This window comes from Callithrix jacchus, chromosome 18 (genome assembly GCF_049354715.1).
Source record: "Callithrix jacchus isolate 240 chromosome 18, calJac240_pri, whole genome shotgun sequence".
Classification (NCBI taxonomy): domain Eukaryota; kingdom Metazoa; phylum Chordata; class Mammalia; order Primates; family Cebidae; genus Callithrix; species Callithrix jacchus.
In genome coordinates, this window is record NC_133519.1 from 44,388,654 (window position 1) to 44,413,714 (window position 25,061).

Sequence of the window (25,061 nt, forward strand, 5' to 3'; positions counted from 1 at the left end):
ACACAGGAATCTAAGTTATACCCAACATGAAGGAAAATACAATTTTACTAACTTACCTCCTCTTTTTTATTTTCAAGATTACATTTAAGCTCTAGAATCTCATTTCCTTTTTCTCTTCCAAGAGCCAAAAGTTCATCAGTTTTTGTTTTCAACTCCGTATTCAGCCATGTATTCTGATTATGCAGCAATTCTTTTTCTTGTTCCAAGCGTTTTTCTCGATACTAAAGAAATCCAAGAGAGTAACCTCTACAGTTAAAGATGATATATGGCTATTCAAAAGATTTGTTCTATAACTAAGGGACACAAGTAGAATTTTATTCTAAAACAGAAATTAAGTATTTGCATAGATTCTTAACTAGAAAACATTAAGAACTATAACAAACTTAAATTTCAAATAAGCTAAACAGTTGAATTAGAATTGTCCTAATGCTTAATTTTTTGACATTAAAAACAAAAAATCCAGCTTCTAATTACTTTATTGCCTATATTTGAAACTTAATTTAGGTGAGTTTTAATTAAAAAATATAGTTTATGCATTAGGAATCATTTGTTACTTGCCTTAACAGAAACATCAGAAGCTTGAAGTTCATCCAATTTTAACTGAAGCTCACCCTTCGTTGTATTGCTTTCTTTAAGTTTTTCGTTGAGACGTTTAACATCCTCTAGAATGGTGAAAAAAGAATTAAAAAATAATGACTAATTAACACTTAGAGGAACCAAATATCAAAAATGTATCTCAAGGAATATAAACCTTTAATACAAAGTAAGCACAGCTGGCCCTTGAACAAGACAGATTTGAACTGTGCAGATTCACTTCCACTCATATTTTCTTCAATAAATACGTTGAAATTTTTTTCAAAAAACTTGCAACAGTTTGAAAAACTCAGAGACCACAGACCAGTCCAGGCAGCTCAGAAATGGAAACAAACTAAGAAAAATCTACTATGTTATAAGTGCATAAAATATATGTAAATACTAGCCTATTTTAACATTTACTCCATTAAAATATGCACAAATGTATGATAGAAACTTAAAAATTTTATCAAAACTTACGCACACAAACAGGACACGACCCCATATGTAATTAAGAGAAATATAAACAAATGTAAAGATGCTTTATTTAGCCATCACTGCATAACATTAACTGGAATACATACTGTACTACCGTAATACTTTCATAGCCACTTCCTGATACTACTGCATTAAGCTCAAGTGTTCTGAGTATGTTTAGAATGCTGTGACTCTAACGAGAGCAGTTTCTCTCTCCAGTAAATTGCATAATGAAGAAAATAGTAATCTTTTGAAGTTTTTGCATATTTGTCATTGTGTTTAGTGCAGTAACATAAACCTTGAATAACAACATGGGATCCATCAGAAGGCCACTAGTGACACTGGAAGTGCTTTTAAGAAGCAGAGAAAAGTCATGACAATATTTTCAAGAGCTGAATTGCTTGACATGTACCATCAATTGAGGACTACAGCTTGGTTACCCACCATTTCAAGATAAATGAATCCTGTATAAAGACCGTTGTTAAGAAAAAGAGAAAGAAAATAGGTGAAGCCATCACTGCAGCTACTCCACAGCAAACATAAAAAAGTGCATTTCTGCAAAATACCTTCTTGTCTCCTATTGAAAATGCAACTTTTATGGGGTGCAGGATTACTATCACATACCCATAGACTCTAATATGATTTGAGGTAAAGCAACGTCATTACACAACAACTTAAGGTAAAAGGAAGGTGATGGATCTAAAGCTCGAGAATTTAATGTCAGCAAAGGATGGTCTTATAATTTTACAAAGAGGTTTGACTTAAAAAAAGTCAAGAAAACATCACATGCAGGTTCTGTCAACCAAGCAGACGCTGTTAAGAAAATCATTGAGAAAGGTTATACGCCTGCACAGGTTTTTAATGTAGATGGAAGTGTCCTATTCTAGAAAAAAATGCCACAAAAGACATTTATTAGTTAAAAAGGGAAGAGAACACCAGGATATAGGGCAGGAAGGGATTGGCTAACTCTACTGTATTGTGCAATGCAGTCAGGTTTATGATCAGAACTGCCCTTATTCACAAGGTTGTTAACCCCAGAGCCTGAAGGAAAAAGATGAACACCAGCGATTGTCTTTTTGTTACACAAGAGGAAGACCTGGACAAGGGAACTTTTTCTCTGAATTAGTTCCACTGATGCTTTGTCCCTGAAGTCAGAAAGTATCTTGCCAGTAAAGGGGCTGCCTTTTTTTTTTGAGAAAGAGTCTTGGTCTATCCCCGGCACACCGCAACCTCTGCCTCCCTGGTTCACGCAATTCTCATGCCTCAGCCTCCTGGGTAGCTGGAACTACAGGTGCACATCACCATGTGCAGCTAAGTTTTAGATCTTTAGTAGAGATGGGGTTTTCACCATGTTGGCCTGCCTCGGCCTCCCCAAGTGCTGGGATTACAGACATGAGCCACTGCGCCCTGTCAAGGGGCTACCTTTAAAGTTCTTTTGATTTTAGACACTGTCCCTGGCTACCCAGAACCCAGAAGTTCCACATGGAGGGTGTCAAAGCAGTCTACCTGCTCCCAAACATGTCGCTAATTCACAGCCTTTAGACAGGAGATCATAAGGACCTTTATGAATCATTAGAGATATTTTATGTAAAAATAAAAAAAGTCAACACTGTGGATGTGAACCCCAATAGAGAAAATATCATTAAAGTTTGAAAGGATAACACAATTGAAAAGGCCATCGTTGCCACAGAAAAAGTCATGAAAGCCATAAAGGCTGAAATAGTAAATTCCTGTTGGAGAAAACTGTCCAGATGTTGTGCATGATGAAATCACAAAATTTAAAATAGAGCCATTCAACAAAATCATGAAAGAGATCATGGATATGGCAAAAAAGGTGGGATGAAGGGCTTCCAGATACGGACCCCGACGAAATCCAAGAGCTAATCAGAGAAATAAACAGAAGCCGACTGGATGAACTACCAGTTCTTGATCAACACACTCAACAAATATTGTGAAACAACTCTTGTGAGACTGGAAAAGTATACTTAACTAATGGAATATTATAACAACATAAATCTCTGAAAATTATTTTATGGAAATAAAAAATTTCAAAAACCATTAAAAAAAAGAACCAAAGGAAATTTCTTAACATTAACTGCTTCAGAGTCAAGGTCACCTGACTATATCAGCTGCATTATATATTACAGTTTATGTTTACATATTTTATGTTCCTGCCTCCTTCAGTCTGTTTATAAATATAGGTTGAGTATAGGTTCTTACATTGAATGCTTATTACATAGCAAGGATATCCATATAAATTGAAGAATAGTAGTTCAATCTTTGCAAATGAACAAAACTGTTTCCAATTTGATATTACGTATAGCACTGTAGTAAAAATGTTTGCATGTAAAATTTGGTCCAAATTACTACTTCTCTGAGATGTTTTTCATTTGTGCACCTTCTAGACACTTCTTTAAACACCTGATAATGATTTAAAGATAAATGAGTAGGAAAATAATAGGACATTATACTGAACTCTATACTCACCCATAACAAAAAAAATCAGCAACAGAAATGGACTGATAATTAGAAGAAAAATAAAGGAATACAGCTAAAAGCACTTCTTCATACCTGTTAAGTATTCAAGTTCTTGAGATAGTCTCTCATTGGTTCTAATTAAGTCTCTTTTCTCAGCTTCTAATTCTTCCTTTGTTCTTGTAAACTGGTTCTGTCATATAAAGGAATGTATTAAGCAAAGCAAGTAGAGCAATACAGGAAAGTAAACATAGAATTGTCACTTTAGTTAACATCAGCTGCAGTTTGAATGCTTGCCTCTTTCTTATAACTTACACATCAGAAAGTTAAAAAGTAGCCATAATTCCAATTTTTCTATTTAAATTTTGGATTTTAAAAACATTTTTATAAGGCTTATGAATTTTTTTCTACTGTCCCTTTTAATCACATAGAAATGTTCTAACTTAGAATATCACTGTATTTACAACCTAGTTCAAATTATTTTTCAAGAAAGATGCCTAAAAATTGAATTACTTGAAACCTTTAACATATTTTGTCAGTGGGGTGCAGTAGCTCATGTCTGTAATCACAACACTTCGAGAGATCAAGCTGGGCAGATCATTTGAGTCTAGGAGTTCAAGACCAGCATGGGCAACATGGCAAAATCCTGCCTCTACAATTAGGAAAAAACAGCCAGGCATGGTGGCACATGCCTTGGTCCCACCTACTTGGGAGGCTGACAGGGGATAATCAGTTGACCCTGGGAGGTGGAGGTGCACCACTGCACTCCAGCCTGGGCAGCAAAGCGAGACTGTCTCAAACACCAAAAACTTGTCAAACTGCTTCCCAGCAACACAATGGCAATTTACATGCTTTTGAGTTAGAAATACCAATCTCAAGCTACCTATGCTAGAACTGCAGGTTGCCTTTTAATATTCTTGTTTCCTATGTAGAAGCTTTTTAGTTTCCTATAGTTCCATTTATTTCCTTTTGCAGCTTCAACTAGTGATGTGATATCCAAAAAAATCATTACCAAGGCCAATGTCAAGAACCTTTCCCCTATGTTCACTTCTCTTAGTTTTATGGCTTCAGGTCTTCCATTCAAATCTTTTATCCATCTTGGGCTGATTTTGGTGTTATGATGTAAGTAACACAAGCATCCAACATTAATTTCTTCACACGTGGAAATCGTTTTCCCAACACCATGAATGAGGAGACGATCCTATCTCCATTGTGTCTTCTTGGTACCCTTGTTGAAACTGGTTGATCATATGTTTGGATTTATTTCTGAGCTCTATATTCTATTCCATTGGTCTATGTTTCTGTTTTCATGTCGGTACCATACTATTTGGATTACTATAGTTTTATAGTAGTTGTCTAAATCATAAAGTATGATGCCTCCAACTTTGTTTTTCTTCTCAGTATTGCTTTGGTTATTCAGGATTTCTTAACTGATTCCATCAGAATTTTAGAATTTTTTTTTTTGAGATGGAGTTTTGTTCTTGCTACCCAGGCTGGAGTGCAATGGCGCGATCTTGGCTCACCGCAATCTCCACCTCCTGGGTTCAGGCAATTCTCCTGCCTCAGCCTCCTGAGTAGCTGGGATTACAGGCACGTGCCACCATGCCCAGCTCATTTTTTGTATTTTTAGTAGAGATGGGGTTTCACCATGTTGACCAGGATGGTCTCAATCTGTTGTCCTCGTGATCCACCCACCTCGGCCTCCCAAAGTGCTGGGATTACAGGCTTGAGCCACCGTGCCCAGCTTAGAATTTTTTTTTTTCTATTTCTGTGAAGAATGCCCTCTGACAGGATTAGGCTAAATTTGTATATGGCTTTATATAGCATGGACATTTTAGCAATATGAATTCTTACCTACAAATATGGGATATCTTTGCAATTATTTGCATTTTCAATTCTTTCATCAATTATATCATTTTCAGTAAAAGTCTATCACCTCCTAGGTTAAATTTATTCCTAAGTTGTTTTTTGTTTTTTGATGGTACTCTAATGAAATTGTTTTCTTGATTTTTCAGCTAGATCATTGTTTTTGTATAGAAATGCTGCTAGATTTTTGAATATTCACTTTGTACCCTGCAACTGTATAAATTTATTTATTAGCTCTAGCAGGTTTTTGTGGAATCTTTGATATTTTTTACATACAGAATCACAGAATCTCTAAGTAGAGATAATTTTATTTCTTCCTTTCCAACTTGGGCGCATTTTATTTCCTTTTCTTGTCTGATTGCTCTTGCTAGTACTTCTAGTACTATATTGAACAGAAGTGGGGAGTGGGCATCCCAGCCTTGCTTGGATCTTACCGAAAAAGCTTTCAGTTTCTTTTTTTCAGCCACAAAGCAGTTAAATAAATTTTATTACTTTTTAAGCTGTTTCATAGGTGTTTTTCCTCCCTGCAAAATTTTACGTGACTGTGTGCATGCTATTTTCTTGGGCTACAGATCCACAGCTTTCATAAGATTTACAAAGATGTTGTGACAGTTCTGCTTTCTTTCCAAAAGATTAAGATCCTCTGTATTGGGTTTTATTTCTGAACTGCCTTTTATTCTCTGTACCAATTCTTGTAACAGCATTGTAATGTTTCAATAACCATAGCTTTATAAAATATTTGAATATGTAGCTATGCAAAGACTTTTAAATTGATACTTCTTCTTTTTAGAAGCATCCTATCTATTACTATGCTATTTTCCCAATCATCTTTAGACCTACATTAACAAGTTTCTGGCTATATGACTTGCACTTAGGATTCAAAATGTATTACCAACACATTAATTTGGAAAGCTTTTCCATCCAGAAATACATAATATCTTCATCTATTAAGGTATATTCTCATAGTTTTCAGAAGAGTGTTTGAGTTTTCTTGGGTACTGAATTTTTCTTCCTAAGTATGTTTCCTGCAAAGCCTTTCTAGGTATATTGTGGGGCTTTTTTGTTCCTATTCAGATTCTGGAAGTAGATTTTTTTTTGCCTTTTAGAAATTTGAAGAAATTATCTTTTAACACCAAATAAAATGCAAATTTTAAAAAAGCAACGGCAAAAGTATAAAGTTGTATCTGGTTAAAAAATAACTGGGTATGACCACTTAATTAAACAAATTGGTCAGCAATCCCTGTGATCATATTCAATCTGTTACTCTTATAAATAAAACTGCCCTAAGAAAATGATTACCAATGTGAATTCACCCAAATCTCCAACTGGATCACAGCATTTGGTATAATACCCAGAATACGGTAAGCATTTAATAGATAATTTCTATTGAGTAAAAAAAATGTCCAATCTATCAATAAAACAGTAAGATCCAATTAAAAAATTTACATATACATATTTTTGTTGGTAGCGTCTCCTCATAGGATATCGGTTACATCTTCCCATTGACTAATAACTGATAAACAATCGGAACAGAAAGTTTCATCAAATAACATGTTTACAATTAGCTTATTCACAGGAATATCTCTTACTTGAATGGCGATACTGCGATCCTGAGCAATTTCAAGTTCTTTGTTTTTCTCAGTTACTGTCTTCAGTTGACTGTCTGGATAAAAAGAATTACATTCGCTTAAAACTTATGATGAGTGTTTTTACATAACTGTCAACCTTACACATTTTAAAAATGAAAAAAACAGAAGCGCAGAAAGACTGCATTGAGTATCACATTCCAAATTCATGAGTATGTTCAAAATTTACTGTGTTCTAAACCAAAATGTTAAATATGCTGTCCTGTCTCCAAAATCAAATGTGCAATAATCCTAGCCAACATTTTTGGGAAAAATCATATGCAATTAGTAATTCCTGTATTGTTCAATAACATCTTCTAGATCAGCGTGTGTCATAAGAAATAGTGAACTGTATTTGGCAGTAAGAAAAAGGAGTTAAAAAGATAGGATTAAGTGAGAAAATAGCATTTAAAATATATAATGTGTATATATAGCAAATCATAGTAATATTTGTAATTCCTATCCTGTTTATCACTCTAAACAGCCTTTAAAGAGAAAAGCATTATGTTTGATAACGTGCTTATCTCTCAATCTCCACTCAAAATGGGCTCTTTTCCTTTACACAGTTTCTCTTCTAAACATAGGCTAACTAGAAAGAATATAATTTTTGAAATTTTTCCAAAAAATATCATTTTGAAACCGTATCTCACTAAAACACATCTCTATTATATGCTGGCAATTCAAATGAGCAAGTACATTATAATTAATTCTAATCTTCTATTTAAGAGGACTATTTGAGCAAAAAAATCCCAAATTTTCTATTTTGTTTTACTATTATTTAATGTTTTCCAGACCAGACTTACTGATCCAGAATACACACACACATACACACACACACATACACTCTCTAACAGAATACCACAGTAAGGTATCTAATGTATCTCTATGTTCATCCTTACAGTGTCCTCTTCTCCCAGATTTTGTGAAAGCTGTATTCAGTCATTTTTCTGAAACTGCTCAGCACTACTGCTAAGCAGATCTTTTTGTTATGCCTAGGCAAAGCAGCCAAAAAGTTATAACCTAAACAAATAGTCCATAGTCACAGACCCATTAAGAAGGAAAGTTGCAATTTTAATCATTACTTTGATTACGAACTTCCTGTGTTCCTTCTCCACTGATCAAATTAAAACTGAACTACATTGAATATCAATTAATTATGGCAACCAGGCACGGTGACTCATGCCTGTAATCCCAACACTTTGGGAGGCCAAGGTGGGAGAATCACTTGAGGTCAGGAATTCAAGATCAGCCTGGCCAACACGGCAAAGCACTGTATCTACTAAAAACACAAAAATTAGCTGGACCTGGTGGTGCAAGCCTGTAATCCCAGCTACTCAGGAAGCTGAGGCACAAGAATCACGTGAATGTGGGTGGAGGCTACAGTGAGCCAAGATTGCACCACTGCACTCTTACACTTAATCGTGTAAGAAAACTAAGAAAGAGATTATCAATCTTTTATAGAAACTAGGCCTTAAAAGGGAAATATCCTGAGATTCGTATTTATAAAAATTACTAAAAAATAGAGTTAAAACATAATACAAGCAACAGGCTTCGATTCTTCAAACCACTTTGATTCATAAAAACAAACCACTCTCTACTTCTTCAGTTGTATAATGCTTCCACCTTTTTAAAAAGATTTCAAGAAATATTATCTCATTTGATTTACAAACTACTCTCTTCTTCAGTTGCACAATGCTTTCACTTTTTTAAAAGGATTTCGAGAAATATTATCTCATTTGATTTACAAAGCTGTGTAAGTACACACACATGTGCATCTAGCCATTTTATAAAAAATAATCAGATACTGTTAAGATTTACATGTGGCGAAAGCATTTTTAACAGCAAAATCAGAATAAGAATCCAGGCCTGACCATTAAGCTCTGTGTTCTTACAAAACCTTTACCACTAAGTGAAAAATCAAAATATCATCATAATAAAAACCAGTGATGCTTAATCAATTATTTTCATATTTAGCATGTAAATGTTTCCGAAGTATATAAAGGAGTCTCTGAAGATTTCAGTACTCCAAGAATACCTACAAAGAGGAATTAAATACTTACTGAGTTTCTCTAGCTCAAGCCGCAAGCTCTGACACTCTCGGGTTTCATTCACAAGTCTCTCTTGATTGTGGGACAGTCTCTTTTCTATCTCAAAATACTGTTGTTCTGCAGCAGACAAGCAAAAAATAAAAAACAAAATCAAACACATGTACATATTGACAAACACATTGTCAATACTGGTATTTATTTCTAATAACCTTGATTTTAAAATTTCAGGTACAGTATTAGAATTGCACTCCAAGTAAGAGAATCTGAATAAAGATAGACTGCGCACTGAAAGGGACTTAATAGCATTTCCAAATGACTTACATGACAAAAAATAAAAAATAAAAATAAGGCCTAAAAGGGGCTTTACAAATGAATGTCCTCAAGGCAGGTAATATGTCTCATTTATATCTCAGTATTTTCCCCAGACATCAGTAAACTACTCAGCATAAAGTATGTATTAAACGGGAAAAAGTTGTTTAGACAAAAAAAAACTCCTTTGTTTTAAAAGGCTTCTTTTAAAGTAGTCAAGGTATTACTTGACAGTACCAAACTACTAAATTTATGTAAAAGTAAACGTGTGAACTTCCCAAGGGAAGGAATTGAATATCATGCTCAGCATAGTATCAGGAACATGTAAGACACTCAATATTTACAGAGCAAGTTAATAAATAGAATGCAATGTACTATACTCAGCTCTGGGATCAGAGAACTCATTTTCAAGGTCAATTCTGCTTGACAGTTACATCTTTTTTTGAAGTAAAAATTTGTTCAGAATTTCCAGTCATCATAGCAAGAACAATATTAACCTCCCCAAGCAAATGGTAAACCAAAACACATTAGCAGGAAGTTTTTATTTTACTAACGGTAATTACTATATTCTTCATATTTTTTCAAGGATGTTCAAGCCATTATTGTCAGTAACTTCCATACTTAAAGACCTACTTCAGGTACGTGTAAGAAAATGTTAATGTTTTCTATCAAACTCCAACTTTTTGAGAGAAATAAGATGTTAAACTTATGTACTGCATGTTCACTGTGTTTCCAGTCCTCTTATGCACCAGATGTCCATTTTCGTAAACATCTAATTCGTTCTGGGGCCGCACAGGACGACGCACACACTAAGAACAAGTGCACAGAGCGGTCAACTTGGCAAAGGCCTAGAAGAATGCAGGTGACCAGAAAAAATAGGGCGGAGTCACTATCAGCTGAAATGCAACAAAACATCTGAGATTCTCTAGGCTTAGAGAGATGGGTTCGCAGACTCTAGCAAGTCTGCTTCCCATTTGTCCGACAAAGATAAGCGTCCCTATAGGAGCCTACCCTAATTACAAAGAAAACGGTTCTAAACTGAGGATTCCGATTTGTTTTAAAAAGGGCTTCTGAGCAAACCGTGAGGAGCAGGAAAGCGAAGGCTCAGGATATCCAGAGCCCAGGAAGTGAGGTTAAAAGCGTCGTACCCAGTTCCAACTTGCTAGGGGGAAGACCAGACCCAAGAGCGGGAGTCGAGCCCAGAGCCAAGGGCGGAAAGAGCATCTCACTTACCGCTCTCCACCTTAAATTTCTCGTGCCGCCCCTTCAGGCCATCGATCTCGGACTGCTGATCAGCAAGGAACTTTTCAAGTTTGTTCTGGACAGACTTGGGCAGCTTGTTCAGCTCTGTGCGCTCCAGGACTTGCTGCAACACCGCCGCCATGTCGGTGGGGCCACGAGCCCCAATGGCAGTGGCCGACGGGGTGGAAGCGGAGAAGAAAGACGAAGACCAGGAGCACCCAGAAGCCTGCGCCGCCGCCTCAGTCTCCTCGCTCGGCAGCTCGCGCGCGCCAGCCCGCCGGAGACTCCCGCGGCGGGACCCTGGGAAATCGAGTCCAGCCTCAGCTGCAGCGCCTGAACGACAGCACCAGACCGCCCGCGCCCGAAGTGCGCGCGCAGCCCTCGGAAGCTGCGCACCCTGGGATTCCGAGTTCAGAGGCTGCCTCTGATCCTCTTGGGCCACCAATTTTCCGGCTCCCAGCTCCACCCACTTCAGGCGGAGCTGAAGTGGAGTTGCAGGCCTCTGGGAAACGTAGTGTTTTTCTCATTCCCTACCGGGAGCCCAATTCCGCACCGCCCTTTCCGTTTCCGCTTATCTCCCCGCTCCTCCGCCCCCGGGCTCTCCTATCTCTGCCGCTTAACAGCTGTCCGCGCGGTGGCGCCACATACGTACTCGTCACCCCACGGTCCTCCCTGAGGAGCTGGTGACCTTACCGTCAAAGCCCCGGGATGCCATGGGTCGTCCTCTTGGGCGGCTTCTGGACACTGAGCCACTAGAGGGCATCGGTCCCGGTAGGGCCAAACGGCAGGCCCCGGGCTACCGCCACGCTCTCAATGGCGCCCAGAAGGGGGCGGGGTGACGACCGCAGTCGCTTTGGCTGAAGCTCTGCGGTGAAGGGAGGGGGGCGTTTTACGTCATCACTCTGCGCCACCTGACTCCCGAGACCCTGGCTTTGGAGTGGGAAGTGAGATGTGGGAAGTAGGTCGCTTTCTGATGAATTAACTGGCAGTGAACTGAGACCAGAGGGAATCTGGCCGCCAGAGGCTGGTACTTGCTCCCGAACCCCCAATTCCGGCGAACAGTCTGCCACGAGTGCACATTCTGAAAACAGGTAAGTCAGCCTGAGTGTAATACGTGTGTTTGTGCTCGCGCGCGCGTGCACCGGAGCACACAGCTCCCTTTTCAAGAGAAAAAGGAAGGGACAGAGTGTTGGAAACACGGACAGTCACTCCGGCATACATAAGATCTCACGAACTTACCTTGTGTGAAACGGCGTACCTTTTTGGCGGTGGGGAGGTGATACTGAGTGATTCAACAGGAATTTGAGGAGCCGGGTTAATTCTTCAGGAGAATTAAAAGAAACCAGTAGCACTTTGAGTGTACCCTATGTTTTCGTTGCAGAAACTGTTACCTAACATACTGTTTTTAAGATTGAAAACTGTCATAACTCAAGTTTTTAAACGTATTCTTAATTGCTTCAGTAACAACTTGTACGTTTCCAGATCATAATTCTGTAAATTTAAAGCTCAATCCGTAGATTGTTTCGTGTTTAATTACTCTTTAGAAAATTTATTAAATTATTGATTGTTAATAATGCATTCCCAATGTCGTTCTCTCTGCAGTTCCCACAGTCGTGGGCCTTCTGTGAACTGGTAATTTAGTTCTTATGTGAAATTTATTCTCTTTTTCTCTAGTTCCTACTTTTGAATCATGCGAGGCTAAAAAATATAAAGGGAAGCATTTTATGGTATTTTGTAATAACTAAGAAAAAATAAATCAGCAACAGAGCTTAAGGTTGATTTTTCCCCAAAAATATTTTTTAGGTAAGCACCGTAATTAAAGTTGCTGGTATATGGAGTATTATGCTATGTCCTAGGCCCACAGTATTATCATACTGTTGATCTGTCATTTGGGAAATGTGGATTTTCTGTACTTAGATTCACAGCATCCTAAAATTAGAAGGTTTTCAGATCTGCTAGGATCCAAATTCTTTATTTCATAGATTAGAAAACCAGAGTCCAGGAAGGTTGAGTTGTTTCAGTCACAGTGCTTGGACCTCAAAGGCTTTGGCTGATATACAACATTTCTAGAAAATTATGACCGTGCAAGGCAAGATACAGTTGTCCCGTGGTATCCATGGGCCATTGCTTCCAGGACCCTCCCTTGTCCATCCCCATGGGGATCTGTGGATGCTCTACTTCATTATATTAAATGGTATAGCATTGGCATGCCTTAAATCATCCCTAAGTTACATACAATACCTAAAACAATGTAAATGCTATAGTTGTTATATCGTTTAGGGAATCGTGACAAGAAGAAACATCTTTACACTAACAGTACAAGTGCAATCATGCTTTTTTTAAAAAAAATTAAAATCTGTGCTTGGTTGAATACATGGACGTAGAAACCACAGATACAAAAGACTGACTATATACATTTTTAGTGTTACCTTTTATAAAGTTTGGTTGACTACATTTAAAAATTTTGAAGAGCACTAAAGAAAAATTTATCTGACATTCTATCAGATTTCATAATTGAATAGATTTTCATCTCATTATTGCATTCAGTTTTTTACACATTAATATGGCTACAAGGTGACACCATAGAAGAAATAAGGTTAGAAGGTTAAATATCATAACTCTGGAATTACTTCTATTTGTTGCAAGAATTAAAAATTATTAGAGCAGAAGGAAAAGGAGTATAATATGCCGAAGTAGAGGAAAGTTAATACATAGAAATGCATACCTGAAGGCATTACTAAAGATTAAAAGCCCTTGACTTCATAGAAGCATCAATGATATTTAGACAAGCATTCCTAGACTTCGTCTCTAAAGCATGATGTGCAAATCTGATTCACGTGTACTGTTGTCAAAACAGAGCTAGGAAGAAATGAATGTATTTTGAGAGAAAACTGAACAAGCCTCGACAATAATTAAACAGCGTCCAATAGGACGTTTCAAACTTAATCCATATTCTGGGGTTTAGTTTTAAAATGCAAAAGTCAGATCTGTCTGATACCAGTACATCTGTCATTCACAAGACGTTTTGCATATCTCTAGTAGCCTTAGCTTTGTGGTACTGAATAAGATTCACATTTTTACCGAACCCAAATGATGATTATTCCTAAATTGCAGTGTTCAAAATACTGCAACTCTGTTCCTGCAGTCTCTGTTTGTTTTACAGCTCTTTTGGATATCATCTGTTTTACATTTTCATCCTCACTGCTTATGAGTTCCTTGATTTAATCATTTATTATATTGCCTAGCTCTTTTATTCAGTATCTTTGGTTGTAAGCTACAGAAATGCAAATCAAAGGAGCATAAGCCAATAGAGGGAATGAATATACTGATTTCCATCCACAAACCAGAGAGAAAGCAGAATAAGAGCTACCCTTAGTAATGATTTAATTGAGGGACTGGTTTCTAGTCCTCATTATGAGTATGGTGTTGAAAAACATGAATTCTGGAGCCAGAGCATCTGAGTTTAAATCCCTCCTTTGCCACTTAACCAGCTTCGTCACTTTGGCAAGTTATTTAGTCAGCTTCTCTCATTTCAGTTTCTTCATCTGTTAAAGGTTGATTATAATAATAGTACCTACTTCCTCGGGTTTTGTGCATTATTAATGTTACATGGAAAGTACTTACAAAAATGCCTTGTACAAACTAGAAGCTATAAAAATGTTTGTTATTGTATTGCTGTTTACTTAACTCTTGCTGTAGTATGTATTGCTCAAGGACAGAGATCATGGTGCTCATCTTTGTGTTGTCCCACTCAGCATAGTTTCTAAGCAAATAGTATCGTTCTTTTGTATATGCTTATCAAGTAAATGAATTTGATTCTTTCTGCCTCCCGATGAACTATTCAGAAATTCATGTTTACTATTGAAGCAATGAGAACACTGAGACTTAGCAATAGATTATCAAAGATAATACAACCAAGGAGTAGATCTAAAATAAGAAATCTGGTGTGTTGCCTGCTAGTTTAGTATCCCCTCCCTTATCCCAGGAATGAGAAAAAGGTTTGAGCTTCCTGTCAGCTCCTGCTGATTGTCGTTGTTTCCTGCTGCACTGTGTTGAGAAGAACTCTGGAACTGCGTCTGCACTTTGCAAGAAGGAATGCCCTATGTAATAAGCATTTGCTATAAGGCATGTGATAGCATCAGGATAGTACCACTTCTCTTGCTGTAGTACTCCCATGATAAAAACATTGCAAATGCTATTTTACCTAAAAATGCTGTGTCTGTTTTTTTCTTGTAATATAGGAGATTAATTTAGTTCGCCAAAATGGGAAGAACCTACATTGTAGAAGAGACTGTGGGCCAGTATCTTTCAAACATAAATCTCCAAGGAAAGGCTTTTGTCTCTGGCCTTTTAATAGGACAGGTATGTATCTTTTACTCTGCATTTATTACTAAATAATTACTCTGTGACTTATTAAAACAAATTACCTGTTTATTTAAAGTTAAAAGATGCTGTTTAATAACAAACTCAAGGTTGGGCGATGGAAGGAAGGCTTGTAGAAGAAGTAATTTTAAAGTAGATCTTTAAGGAAACATGGAGAAGTAGATGGACCTAGCCCAGGTTTGCTCAAGTCAGGTCACCTTCCCCTTTGACCATGTAAAAGTAATTTATAAGGTGGAAACTTCAGAATTAGAATGTTTATTGACCAGATTATTTACATTTTGTTGTCTTTTCAAAGTGTTTTATACTCCCTTCTAATCTAATTTCTAGTTGTCTAATTCTTTACAAAAGTAGCTTTTGAAAATTTTATTTCCTTTCTAGTTTGTCTTGTCTAACCCCAGACTTACAGCAACAGTGGTCATATTTTTGTCATATGCTATAGTACTCATTTTATTGAGTTTTTTTAATGTTGGATCAATAGGGAGGGAAAAGGATTGGGAAAAATTTGGAATTTAGACAAATTCTATTTTCCTCTTAGAGCTAAGTCTTAAAAATCAAGGCAAAATGGAACAGAGATTCAGATACTTATTTTAAAATGCATCAACAGCCACTGATGTATTATGAGTGAAGGAAGAACCTGTTCATCAGCAGGAGGGACTAGTCAGCAGTACATAGCAAAAAAATAAAAAGGAACTAAACCTCTTATTAGGACAATTTTCTTTCTAGATATCTTAGCCTAATGCCTTAGAATCTTCAAATTGCATAATTAACTTTTCTTATTCTGATTTTATCCGTATTCCCAAGCTACTCTATTTTATAATTTGATGCCCCATGTTTTATCTGCTTATAAAGAAAACACTGTCATGAGGACTCATGTGTTCAGATGCCTTCATGGCCTTTTAGTTTCCTACATCGTTCTGAATGAACGTAGTTAATGTCAGTCTAGCCATGAAATGACAGGCTCATTTTCAGAATTTTTATAAATCAGATTTCTTAGTTTGCAAGACAGTTGGCAAATATGCACGGTTCAACCAGGTAGTACCACCCTGTGAGGCCTCTCATTAGTCAGCCAGACTGCCTTTCTTGAGAACAGTGTGAATTTCTTTTTGATTCAGGTTACTTAGGATGTTATGTGCTAAACTCTTTTCGTTAGGAGTTTTCGATTTAGGTTTTTTTCCTTCTCTTTGTTTAAACTATTTAATGGAAGAAAGGTCTTAGAGAAAGATATGATCAGTAGAGATAAAAAGTCAAAGAGAAAGACCCTCTTCTAAATTTGTCTTAACTGGATAAAGGTTGTTTCTAAAGCTCAGCAGAAACTGCCATCTTACAAATGAGTGTCTCATAATTTAGGATCTCCCTTCCATCTGTCTTTATGCTGCCTTTTCATTCCTTTCAGTATTCTATGTTCTTTTTCTTCCCCTTTCTTCCAGAGTTTATCGATTTTTCCTCTCCTTCCACTTAAGCTCACCTGTTTCCTGGTCTCTGTCAGTTTCTTTTTCTTTTCAAAGTTGGACATGTTATGAGAAAAAGGGGAGCCTTCTTAATCGAGGCCTTTTTTTCCTGTGTTTATTTGAATGTAACTTCCTGAAAATAACTTGTAGGAATAATTAGTCTTCTTTTATTTTCTATCCCAAGATGATACTAATGATCAGAGTTTCCGGTCATGTGTGAGGATGATACCATGCTAACTTGTATTATCAGCCTTATTTTCACTCTTTTTTATAGGAAACTTTCACTCTAGTGAAGTGTGCTATTAAATGTTCCCTGCATTTATTTTTAGATCTCCCACCTTTGGTTACTACTTAACTACTATTACAACTGAAGAACAGATTGGGAGTGGTGGCTCATGCCTATAATCTGAACACTTTGGGAGGCTGAGGAGGGAGGATTGCTTGAGGCTGGAAGTTTGACACTAGCCTTGGCAACATAGCAAGACCGTGTCTTTACAAAAAGTTAAAAAAAAGAAAGAAAAAGAAAAAATTAGCCGGGTGCTGTGGCTGGTTGTTTGAGCCTGTAGTCCTAGCTATTTAGGAGACTACTTGGGAGGTTTGCTTGAGCCCAGGAGTTCAAGGTTGCAGTGAGCTATGATCACACCACTGCACTCCAGCCTGGGCATTACACACACACACACACACACACACACACACACACACACACAGAACAAAAAACAACGGAAAACCCCCTTGAAGAACATAGAATCTGGTATCACTTTGAATTGTGTCCCAAATCCCCTTTGTTATTCTGTGGAAATTTATATGGAAGTTCCCCACTGTCATCATTTTAGTTAAAATAAGATATAAAAGGTCACTTGTTATTTAATTTCACTGATATTTTATGTTTGTTAAACATCCAATCTGTTCGAATAATTTATGAAACAAATATAATTAGAAAACTGAGTAAGCATATTGCTTTTTAGTTAATATAATTCATTCACTCATCCAGTAAACCATTTTTAGGGACCACTCTGTGATTTACATTTGGGTTGTCCAATTAAATAAGAAGCTGATATTAAATATGTTAAAAGATCAGGCCAGGCACCCACCGTGGCTCAACCCTATAATCTCAGCACTTTGGGAGGCTGAGGTAAGCAGATCACAAGGTCAGAAGTTCCAGACCAGCCTGGTCAACATGGCGAAACCCGGTTTCTATTAAAAATACAAAAATTAACTGAGCGTGGTGGCAGGCGCCTGTAATCCCAGCTACTTGGGAGGCTGAGGAATCGTTTGAACCTGAAAGGCAGAGGTTGTGGTGAGCCGAGATCTCATCACTGCACTCCAGCCTGGGCAACAAGAACGAAACCATCTCAAAAAAAAAAAAAAAAAAAGATAACATGTGAGGGAAAGGTTGTAAGGCTATCCTAGAAAAATAGCTTTCCTCCAGTTTCCACTATAATATGGGTATTAGTGATTTAACTTGTTACAAATATTACGCAGTTTGTGTATGTCATAAAAGCTCAGGAATCACGCATCGCTCTAATCAGAGTGAGGAGTCAGGTATCACTCTAACAAGATTTTATATTTCGTTTTTGAAGTGTTCTTCACAAAAGGATTATGTGATTCTTGCCACTAGAACGCCACCCAAAGAGGAACGAAGTGAGAACCTCAGACATCCCAAAGCTAAGTTGGATAATTTGGATGAAGAATGGGCCGCAGAACATGCCTACCAGGTTATCTTATTTTTCTTAAGTTTTATTTCAAAAAAGAGCTAGAATCAAGAAGATTTAGCGACTGAGTAAGGAGAAGAGACATAGGGAGAGAGCAGCTAAAGATGACTGAGATTTTTAGCTTGGGTGTCTAGGAGAATAGCCTTGGCATTATGTGAGGAAGAAACAGATTTGGGATGGGTGAGTGGGAATAATGACTAAATTAATTCACTTACGAGTATTTATTGAATGAATTATATATCATCTAATAAAGAATGTTAGAATAAGGTAAAAATAGAATTATTTTCTTTTCCAGGGTGGGGTGTAAGGGGAGGGGACTTAGAGGATGGGTTAATAGGTACAGCAAACCATCATGGCACAGGTATGCCCATGTGACAAACTTGTCCATTCCTCACATGTATCCCATTTTGTTTTTTTTTTTAAGAAAAGGGATTTTTTTTTTTAAGAAATAAATTTTTCTCTTCAAATCAACTTTAAATCTTTTAAATTCAAACATGTGTTTCTGTGTATGTATACATATATACGTGGACAAATCTCTGTGTCTGTGTTTGTAATTATGGGGCAGTATATAGTTAAAAAGAAATCCCACCTGTAATCCCAGCACTTTGGGAGGCCAAGGCGGTTGAATCACCTGAGGTCAAGAGTTTGAGACCAGCCTGGCCTACATGGCGAAACCCTGTCTCTATTAAAAATGCAAAACATTAGCCATGTATGGTGGCGGGTACCTATGATCCCAGCTACTTGGGAGACTGAGGCAGGCCTGGGTGATAGAGTGAGACTCTGTCTCAAAAAAACAAACAAAAAGAAATTCAAGAAATATTTAATTATTATCGTTTTAGTCCATTTGTGTTGCTATTAAGGAATACCTAAGACTGAGTAATTTATAAAGAAAAAGGGCCGGGCATGGTGGCTCACGCCTGTAATCCCATGTAATCCCAGCACTTTGGGAGGCCAAGGCGGGTGGATCACGAGGTCAAGAGATCGAGACCATCCTGGTCAACATGGTGAAACCCCGTCTCTACTAAAAATACAAAGAATTAGCTGGGCATGGTGGCGCGTGCCTGTAGTCCCAGCTACTTGGGAGGCTGAGGCAGGAGAACTGCCTGAACCCAGGAGGCGGAGGTTGCAGTGAGCCGAGATCACGCCATTGCACTCCAGCCTGGGTAACGAGCAAAACTCCATCTCAAAAAAAAAAAAAAATAAAAGGCCTGTTTGTCTTATGAGTCTGCTGGGTGCAAGATTGGACATCTGGTAAAAGCCTCAGGCTGCTTCTACTAGTGTCAGAAGGCAAAATGGAGCTAGTGTATAGAGATCATATGGCCAGAGAGGAAGCAAGGTGGTGTGAGGTGCCAGGCTTTTTTAACAACCAGCTCTCCTGGGATCAAATACAGCAAGAACTCACTCATTGCTGAGGGGATGGAACCAAACCATTAATGAGGGATCTGCTCCATGACCCAAAAACCTTCCATTAGGCCCCTCTTGGGTTTAGATTTCAATGTGATGTTTAAGGGGACAAACTTGCAAGCTATAGCAGCTGTCTTCTAAGGAAAATATCATGTATTGTAAAGTTAAATTCCCAGTGGTTTGTAAATAACTTTCTACTCTAATTTTGCTTTTGGTCTCTCATAAAATTATATCTCTCTCTCTCACACACACACACACACAGACACACACACACAGAATGTGAATGAATTAGCTTAACCTTTAACCTCTAGAAAGAAAAGGTTAATTTTACTTTGTTTCCCCTTTCTTGCCTTCACCACCATCTCCTAAGAAATGGTTAATTTTTTGCATTGGTGATTTCGAGAACATATGCAGGCTCCCTGTGGTAAATATGAAACTTTGTTAGAATTGTATTGCTGTAGTAAGTAGAATTTGTTAAATCAGAGGAAACCACCAGCAGACATAATGCAAGTAGATTAAGGATTAAGGTATGCTACCTAATTTTCTAAGACTCTACTCTGGATTGATCGCTTATACATTAAGTAAATGAAAGCTGACCGAAGCACTCTAATCTCTGAGTATAGATGGAAGAAAAATACCCATGTGGTATTAAGAACCGGCCACAGTCCTGTGAAGGGAAATACAGATATGCAGATATCATGGTACTATGTATCAAAATCCGAAATATGTGTAACTTCTTAACCTAGTTGTCCCCCTCAAGGGCTATGTCCTAAACAAATAATCCCATGAATGCAGAAAGATGTACTAGGATTTTTAATCAATATTATTTTAAGGTAAAATTAGATATAACATAAATGCCCAATGCCAGTAAATGTGTTTAAAATTTGAGGTAAATCTATGCAATAGAAAGTAATGTATTTTCAAGTCAGACTCCCTCTGTTTAAATTTCAGATCTAGTATGCTGCTTAAAAATAGGGATACAAAGGTAGAATTACTTGTTGTTTCCTTAAGGAGCTCCCTGACCAATTGGTAGGGTTCACAGATAACTGTAACATAAGGCTATGTGATAAAGTCCGTGGGAGAACTACAGCGAAGCCCTGTGAGGTTCAGAGATCAAAGGATTAGAGAAGGCAGCTTCCTCAAGCTGTCTTTGAAGTATCCAGTAGAGGTGAGACATTTAGCTGATGGTGAGAGGCTGTTGAAAAAAATATTTTAGTCTTTGATCTCCTGAGAAAGGGGTTTATTTATTGATGTAGCTAAAGGATGTTGTTATCAGATAGTTTTATTTATAAAGTAGTTTTAAGGTGAAAAGTGAAGGACACTCTAAGAAGACACTTAGTTTCTCAAACAGAAAGGATTGCATATAATGCCAAATGCTTCTGTTAGCTAATACTTTATTTCTATTTTTAGGTATCCAGAATGCTACCAGGAGGACTTTTAGTTCTTGGAGTATTTATTATTACTACTTTAGAACTGGCAAATGATTTTCAAAATGCCCTGCGTAGAGTAAGTGTGATCTATAAAAAATTCTTAATAACATTAGAGTTATATGCTATTTTTATTGATTATGAGTATATGTAATAATTCTAAGCATATTAAGATCCGTTTTCCATAATTCTTTTTGCTGGGGTTACATCGAAAGAGCTTTTTTCACTCAATTGCTTGGATATCTTTAGTGTAATAAATGTTTACATTTTTAATCAAAACTACATATTTTAAAATAGTCTTTATTTTAGAGATAATTTTTGACGATTAAGAAACAAGTTAGAAGGCTTTAACCATTTTTCTTGTGCAGTAGCAGTATTCTGCCACACCTTCCATGTAGTACCTAGTGATTGTTACACGAAATTAATAGGTGCTGAAATTCTTGGCCTTATTTTCAATTCTCCCAAGATCCTAAGAGTAAAACATAAAGAAACAATCAGATTATTTCTGGACACAGTATCTGTCAGGAATCTCCTGTGTTTTTTGCTTAATTACTACACCAGAGATTTGGGTAACATAATCTAAAATATGAAGGTCCACAAGCTCTTCTCCCTTAAACCCAAACCTAAGGTAAACTCTGTGTAGCCAGCTATCATCTCTTTTAGCATTCATGATCCACAGGAACTTTTCGAAGCGTATTTCACACCTTGAGAGAGAGGACCTTATAATCTTGAGCAGTATAAAACCCCAAAGTATCCCAGAAAAAAAAGTTTTTTAGGTAAAAAAAAAAAAAGTGTGCAGCTGAGAACTTCAGATGTTACAAATTTTTTCAGTCTTATAACCTCTCCTGTCAGATGTCCCAGTCTCAAGACTTTGATGTTTGCACCTAAGGGAGTAAGGGAAGAAAATGGAGATATTTTCCTCCCTATTAAATTGTTTAACCCTTTGCCAATGTTTCCATCTTAAAGACATTTACCTCTTTCACAGTTGTTCATTCCTTTTGGCATTTTGAACTTTAACCTAAACCTATGCGTATTTAATATTGCTAGCATTGATTGTGCACCCTTTTGTGGCTGGTGCTGACTTGAGTTGGGTGAATGTGGGCCCGGTGCTAGAGAGTTATAGCCAGGTCCACTTTCCTTTTGCTCTTATATCTTGTTCCTAAGAAGCATATAAAACTTTAGAAATGCTTTATCTCTGAAATTACTGAGTTTCAGTTATCTGTTTCCATTGGCTTACATTGGCAAACACTGTAAGAATCAGCCTTATAAAACTTGTCAGTGTCACCCATTATTGTGAAGAGCTTTATTCATTGTATTACATTAATATTGTGTTTCTGGAAGAAATTTCTTTTTATATTATGAAGAAAGTTGTGTCTCTTCTGATTATTGTTTGTTTTCAGCTTACAGACCATGTGAATTAGGTTACAGGTTAGATTCATCTCTGCATATTATTATTAGAAAGCTTAGAGCCAAATGTATTACCACCCCTTATATGCATTTTTATGGTTCTCATTTCTGACACAAATTTATGTCACTATTCTACTTTTCAACTTTTAATATATGTTATTACTATATTTTATCTGTCTTTATATATTGCCTCAAGTCTTTTGTGATATTTAAATAAGAAATGCTAAATGGGTGACATGCTCGATTTCTTTCATTAAAATCACTTGTCATTTCTCATTTTAATTAAAATGAGGTCTCTATTCTATAGTTTATATAAAGTCTACTTGCTCCAAATTAATTTTTCATGTACAGTTAGTCACTATTAACAGTGAATTACATTTTTCTATTTAAACCCAATTTTTTATAAATTCCTAAAAAAGGGAATTCAAAAAGGTTAATAATTAGTTCCAGTCTTTAATTTGAAGAAAAGAAAAATTAGTGGTGGCACACAGCTATAGTCCTAGCTATAAAATTTGAAAGCTAGACGAGAGTTGTGGACATTATAATTACCTATTTCAGTACTCACTTTTTTTTTTCATTTTGTATTCAATTTTGTGTATTTTTCTCTTTTTCAGCTAATGTTCGCTGTGGAAAAGTCTATAAATAGAAAGAGATTGTGGAATTTCACAGAGGAGGAGGTCTCAGAACGAGTGACACTTCACATTTGTGCTTCTACAAAAAAGTATCTTTTTTTCAGTTGTTTACGGTTTAAAAGTACAAAGTACCAAAACAGTGTTCCTGCAAGGTTTTTTTGCTATTTATTTAAATTATCATAGAAAAAATAGGCATAGTTTTGTAAAATTCTTCTGTAGATAACATGAAATTAGAGCTACCGATAATAATAATAGCAGTAATGGTTGTTAATCATGTCCCAGGATCAGGTCATAAGAAGTTTGAGATCTGAAATATTAAAGGCTCAGGATTCCGAATTTTTTTACCAGCTATCTGCCCCTGTACATCCAAGCACAGTAGGTTCCCTAGAGAGATAAATGCCTAACTGATAGCTTAGGTAAAGTTATGTTTTTATTATGGTAAGGTTTTCACCTCCAATTTCTGTAGATAACGATGTACAATGCAAAGCACAGGTCACAGAGCTGGACGGTATAGGACATCCAAGAAATTCTTATGTCCTTGGCCAAGATGAGATGACACTAAAAGCCAGTTACAGGGCCTGCTTACCTTCTCTTGTCTGCACTTTGCCAAGCAAGGATCAGCCTCACCAAAGGAATGACACAATCCTTGGACTTCCAAAGACAGATTTTTAAAAATGACCATTCCAGCAGAAGCAGGGCTCACCCCTCCCTGCCCCACATCTTTAGTGTTTAACCACAAAGTTTCATATACGAGCCCTTTAATCCAATAGTCTCAGGCTTGACCTCATATAAAACAGTCCTACTTCTTGTTCTGGAGAGGATGTATTTGAGCAGAATTTTTCAGATGCTTTCATTCTATTCGTTGCAATTAGCAGTATTTCTAAAAGGCAGGAAATGTTTTTCAAGCACTGCAAGTACTATAGTCACAGCAATTTATATGTATGAGTGTCTGTATATATACATACATGCATGTATGTATACACATACATACATGCATATATCTGCCTTTCTTTATATGAAGTGTTAGGATTTTGTAAGAACTTTTGGATGCATGCATTTTTTAGTTTATTTTTTGATGGTTTGTATTCTTTTAGTTATCAATAATGCCTTTTTTGGTTATTTTATCCTTAATTAGTAAAGAATATTTTGTCGAAGTTATGATATCCATGATCCAAAGGTAAGAAATTTACTCTTTCAGGATTTTTCTGTGTCACAAAGTATTTTCAATCAAAATTCAGCTTTTATTTAGTTTTAATAATTTTTATTGCCATCACTTCCTATTGATGTGTGTAACCAAGTGTAATTTTTGTAGTTTGAAATATCATTAATTGTATTACAGGTAAGGACAACTTTTTTGTGTGTGACAGGGTCTCACTGTGTTGCCCAGTCTAGAGTGCAGTGATGCGGTCATGGCTTACTGCAGCTTCCACTTCTTGGGCTCGAGGGATCCTCCCACCTCAGCCTCCTGAGCAGCTGAGACTGCGGATGTGCACCACTGCACCCAGCTAATTATTTTTATTTTGTTTTTGGTAGAAACAGGATTTCACCATGTTATTCCTGCTTGTCTTTTAACTTCTGGGCTTAAGTGATCTGCCTGCCTTGGCCTCCCAAGGGGCTGAGATTACAGGCTTGAGCCACTGTGCCCAGCCAACTTTAAAAAAAATTGTTAAAATATCTTTGTTAATCCCCTCCTACCTTGTTTGTGTGTTTAGTTTTATATTTAAGAGGCTGGTAGTAGAAGTGACTGAAGACTTTCGGTAGCTGCAATGCCTACTAAACAAACTACATGTATGCAGCAAAACCCAGACTAGCATTTTGCTAATCCTTCTAAAACCTTTGCGAAAAAGTAACTTTGCAGTGTCGTTAGCAAGGATGGGACAGAAAGGAGAATGCCTGTCACCCAGGAGTTGCTCAGTGATGATTTGCTTCACATCAGAATCTTCAGTATTGATACTGTTGAAGCTGGAGGATCAAAGGACCTTTCAGAATTCTAAATATGGACATTTCTCATTCTTTTTCTGCCCACCATTGGG

At 37.0% G+C, this 25,061-nt stretch overlaps 2 protein-coding genes across 4 annotated transcripts in view; one reads left to right on the plus strand and one right to left on the minus strand.

Annotated features, from left to right (window-relative positions):
- TPR (translocated promoter region, nuclear basket protein) overlaps positions 1 to 10,957 on the minus strand; it is a 60,234-nt gene extending 49,277 nt beyond the window's left edge. Inside the window, exons 1-6 of the mRNA XM_017966425.4 lie at positions 10,607 to 10,957; positions 9,077 to 9,181; positions 6,981 to 7,054; positions 3,622 to 3,718; positions 559 to 662; positions 57 to 221 (exon numbers count right to left, since the gene is read on the minus strand). Of these exons, the coding sequence (XP_017821914.3) occupies positions 57 to 221; positions 559 to 662; positions 3,622 to 3,718; positions 6,981 to 7,054; positions 9,077 to 9,181; positions 10,607 to 10,757 (696 nt within the window). The 5' untranslated portion in view covers positions 10,758 to 10,957. The remainder of the gene's footprint in view (positions 1 to 56; positions 222 to 558; positions 663 to 3,621; positions 3,719 to 6,980; positions 7,055 to 9,076; positions 9,182 to 10,606) is intronic.
- Positions 10,958 to 11,528: 571 nt separating this feature from the next.
- The window catches only part of ODR4 (odr-4 GPCR localization factor homolog), a 46,338-nt gene continuing 32,805 nt past the window's right edge, over positions 11,529 to 25,061 (plus strand). For 2 of the 3 annotated variants that reach the window (XM_054247806.2, XM_054247807.2), the window contains exons 1-6: positions 11,529 to 11,706; positions 14,857 to 14,977; positions 18,027 to 18,161; positions 20,973 to 21,068; positions 23,011 to 23,117; positions 24,169 to 24,205. In XM_054247806.2, coding sequence (XP_054103781.1) covers positions 14,879 to 14,977; positions 18,027 to 18,161; positions 20,973 to 21,068; positions 23,011 to 23,117; positions 24,169 to 24,205 — 474 coding nt within the window. In that variant the 5' untranslated portion in view covers positions 11,529 to 11,706; positions 14,857 to 14,878. The remainder of the gene's footprint in view (positions 11,707 to 14,856; positions 14,978 to 18,026; positions 18,162 to 20,972; positions 21,069 to 23,010; positions 23,118 to 24,168; positions 24,206 to 25,061) is intronic. The other variant, XM_054247808.2, reaches the window with a different exon arrangement.